At 48.9% G+C, this 3,371-nt stretch overlaps 1 protein-coding gene across 1 annotated transcript; it reads left to right on the top strand.

Moving 5' to 3' along the window:
* The first annotated feature begins 1,227 nt into the window (after positions 1 to 1,227).
* On the top strand, positions 1,228 to 3,149 carry lratd1 (LRAT domain containing 1). The gene is made up of 2 exons (XM_026918296.3): positions 1,228 to 1,382; positions 1,717 to 3,149. The coding sequence occupies exon 2, from the start codon at positions 1,758 to 1,760 to the stop codon at positions 2,523 to 2,525; it is 768 nt and encodes a 255-aa protein (XP_026774097.1). The 5' UTR covers positions 1,228 to 1,382; positions 1,717 to 1,757; the 3' UTR covers positions 2,526 to 3,149.
* Positions 3,150 to 3,371: the final 222 nt, after the last annotated feature.

Here is a 3,371-nt window from a genome sequence, read left to right as displayed (position 1 = left end):
AGACTTTACTAAACAAAGCATTTAACTGTTCATGCTTTATGCAGGAACCTGAATAAAGAATAGGGCTTGATTATAACTCTCTAGTGTGAAATAAACACAATGTATTATCAACATACATACAGCAATCAACATCTTCACTGCTTCACGGCCTTGCATCCACCTACAGAGAAAGTAACTCTCATAAATTCATATTCATATATCTTACCAGGAGTTTTTATTAGACTGCCCCGTCTCCTGTGCACAACAGACGCATGCTTTCTTTTTGTCTTTCTGTTTCTCCTTCTTTACTATTCATTTCTCATACATAAAGACTCCATGCACACAGCGAAATGTCACCCACATTTTGAAATGTTACTGCTTGCATGGTACTTTAATTCTGCCGAAAGAGAAACGGCTCTTGATAGTTTTTTATTCCTCCCCCGAGAAACACAAGTTCAGCTGAGTTTAACCTTTCAGTATGTGAACTATGCGTATATTTGAATGCACCATCAAATACAGGGGCTGTACTTAAATGAGCAGGCCTGTGAAGAGGACACACTCTTAACGCAATCTGAGTACAATGCCGTCACATCGATGCTGGAGTGATATTGACCTCAATAAGCTGTAAAATGCCTGCAGGGATTGTGATATGAAGTCTACACACATCAGCATTGTGAATTGTAGTAGTGCAAGCAAAATAATGATGGATAAATGGAAACATTTAAGGTGTACGGATTTAATTTAGAGAGTTAATACATTCTTGGGTTTCTAAAAAATAAGTATGTCTACAGATGGAATAGTTTCTTATAAATAATATGAAAAAAAAAAAAAGCACAATTGCATAATTAAAATATTCAAGCTTGCAGTTTATAACACTGGTGTCTTCACTGGGCCAGGGAGTGTATTTAGAGTCCCCAGACCAGGTCCTGGAGCTCTGCTGCACTGCACATTAGTGTGTTTATTGACTTTGATTCACCTAAATCAACACACTGACTTATTAGCAAGCCGTTCATGAGGTTAAACGGAAGTGATGCGACAGGGAAACACTACCAGTGCGGTGCAGACTACAGAGGAACTCCTGCAGCAAGATTGGGAAACACTGCTGTAGACTACACATATGATAAGCCTATTGTAGTGTGATGAGCAGTGCGCTCCGTCTGAAACAACACGGTCCAGGAACCAATCAGCTTCACGCAAGGGCGGGTTTTGGTGCTCGGAGGCGGAGTTTTCGCTTCTATTTAAAGTGAGGCGGTGCGTCGAGTTGAAGAGTAGTTTTAGCTCCGAGCAGGGAAGAAGTGGCGAGAGTTAGCAAAGGTGGGGAAAGCCTTTTGTGTGGAGTAGAGAACAGTGCAACACGCATGGAGCGGAAGATCAATTAGCCGCGCGCGCCCGGAAATACGCAGGTATTCCTTTCAGACATAAGACTTCATGCGTTCTGAGTGTGGATCCAGAAAAGAGCTCTGCAGGTGTTCAGGTTTAGTGTAAGGAGATCTGTTTCTTTCTCAAGGCAAGGAAGAGCAGACATGCATGCATTTGGAGCTGAATTGTTTGGTGTGTGTGTGTGTGTGTGTGTGTGTAAGGTTGTGTGTGTGTTGTTGTTGTTAAATATTGATTCGCCCTTGCGTCTCGCTCCATTTTGCAGTTTGCTCCAGGCGCAGTGACTTGTTTACATATCTGAGCGCATGATCGTGAGGCTGATCTTTTTTTTTTTTTTTTTTTTTTTTTTTTTTGTTACAGAAGCAGCTTTCCATGCCTCGCGCGTGCCTCTCCCGTCCTTGATGGGCAACCAACTGGACCGGATCACGCACCTGAGCTACAGCGAGCTACCCACTGGGGATCCGTCGGGCGTGGAGAAGGACGAGCTGCGCGTCGGCGTCGCCTACTTCTTTTCCGACGACGAGGAGGAGCTTGACGACCGGTCGCTCGAGCGCAGCCCGAGCGAGGAGGGCGCCGTGGACACGCTGGACGAGCTCGAGTACTCGGCCTTCTGCTGCCACGAATGCATCTTCTCCAAGGTGCGCGCGCGCGAGGACCTGCGCGTGTACCCGGTGCCCACGCTGCTCGCCATGTGCAAGCCGGGCGACGTGCTCGAGCTGGTGGCGAGCGCTCAGGCGCCGCACTGGGCCGTGTTCGAAGGCGAGGACCAGGTGATCCACCTGCACAAGGGCGAGATCCGCAAGGACAGTCTGTTTGACGTGAGCGGCGGCCGCCGCGGGCGCATCGCTAACGACCGCTACCGCTTCCGGCCGCTGCCGCCCGACCTGGTGGTGCGCAACGCGAGTGGCCATCTGGGGCTAAACCGCGCCGACGTGTGCTGGACGAGCTCGGAGAGCTTCGCCGCGTGGTGCCGCTTCGGCAAGCGCGAGTTCAAGGCGGGCGGCGAGGCGCACTCAGCCGGCCAGCGCTACCTGCTCAAGGTGCACCTGTCTGAGAGCACGGTGCACACGCTCGTCTTCCGCAGCCTCGAGGAGCTCATACGCGAGCGGAGGCGCGTGGACGCCAGCGGAATTCTGGAGGAGCTCTCGCTGCTCGACGGCAAGCAGTGAGCGGATTTGAGAGGTCGTGTTTTTTTTTGTTTTGTTTTGTTTTTTTGTTTTTTTGTTTTTAATTATTAATATTTTATTAAATCTTTTGGTTGAGAAAAGCATCGCGGACACAGTCTCGGGACTGCGCACGCGCCTGCGGCAACGGCTGCTCGTACCCTTCTTGCAAGACTTTTGAGGAATGTGCGCTTTTGATTTTAAAGCCCAGGGTTTGCAAAGACAACGCCCTTTTTGGCTCGTGCCGTGTGATCCGGTGCACTCCGAACACCACGGACCTTCAGCAGAATAAAGCAGTGGCCACTGATCACAGCGCAGCCTGGACGCTGGGAAGCTCAGCCGCGCCGCACAGGCGCTGGAACGGATTGGGGCAGATGGCGCGCGCTCCGGATTCTTCCTCTCTTTTGTTTTATTTTTAAAACTCCCAAAGCTTAAGCATTAAAGACGAGTCGCGGAGATCACGCGCCACTGCGTAACGACTGCAATCCAAACACACGTCTGGCTTTTCTTTTATGACAACACGCAAAATGTACATTATTCTCATTTCTTTTCTGGAGTCCATATTTTTGTATTTTAGTTAGGCAACAGAGTCTTTGTTTTATTGAAATAAAACTTAGATTGCTCTCTGAAGCGTGCATTCACTCTGTTACTTTGCATGAGTGGGTTTGCTGGCTGAGCTGCATCTCAACGAGCATCAGAAATCCCTCACGAGCCTTGTACACGCTTTATATGCATCTCTGCACGTACGATTCAATCAGGAGAGTTTGTTTGCGTTTGCATTAGTATGCATTAGGGGGATAATGCAGGGGATCTGATCTCCTACCTGGTGTTCTGGCTTGTAGGACACGTGCG

This window comes from Pangasianodon hypophthalmus, chromosome 30 (genome assembly GCF_027358585.1).
Source record: "Pangasianodon hypophthalmus isolate fPanHyp1 chromosome 30, fPanHyp1.pri, whole genome shotgun sequence".
NCBI classification, from domain to species: Eukaryota; Metazoa; Chordata; class Actinopteri; order Siluriformes; family Pangasiidae; genus Pangasianodon; species Pangasianodon hypophthalmus.
The sequence above is the reverse complement of the archived record's forward strand: the minus strand, read 5'-3'. Positions and strand labels throughout refer to the sequence as shown.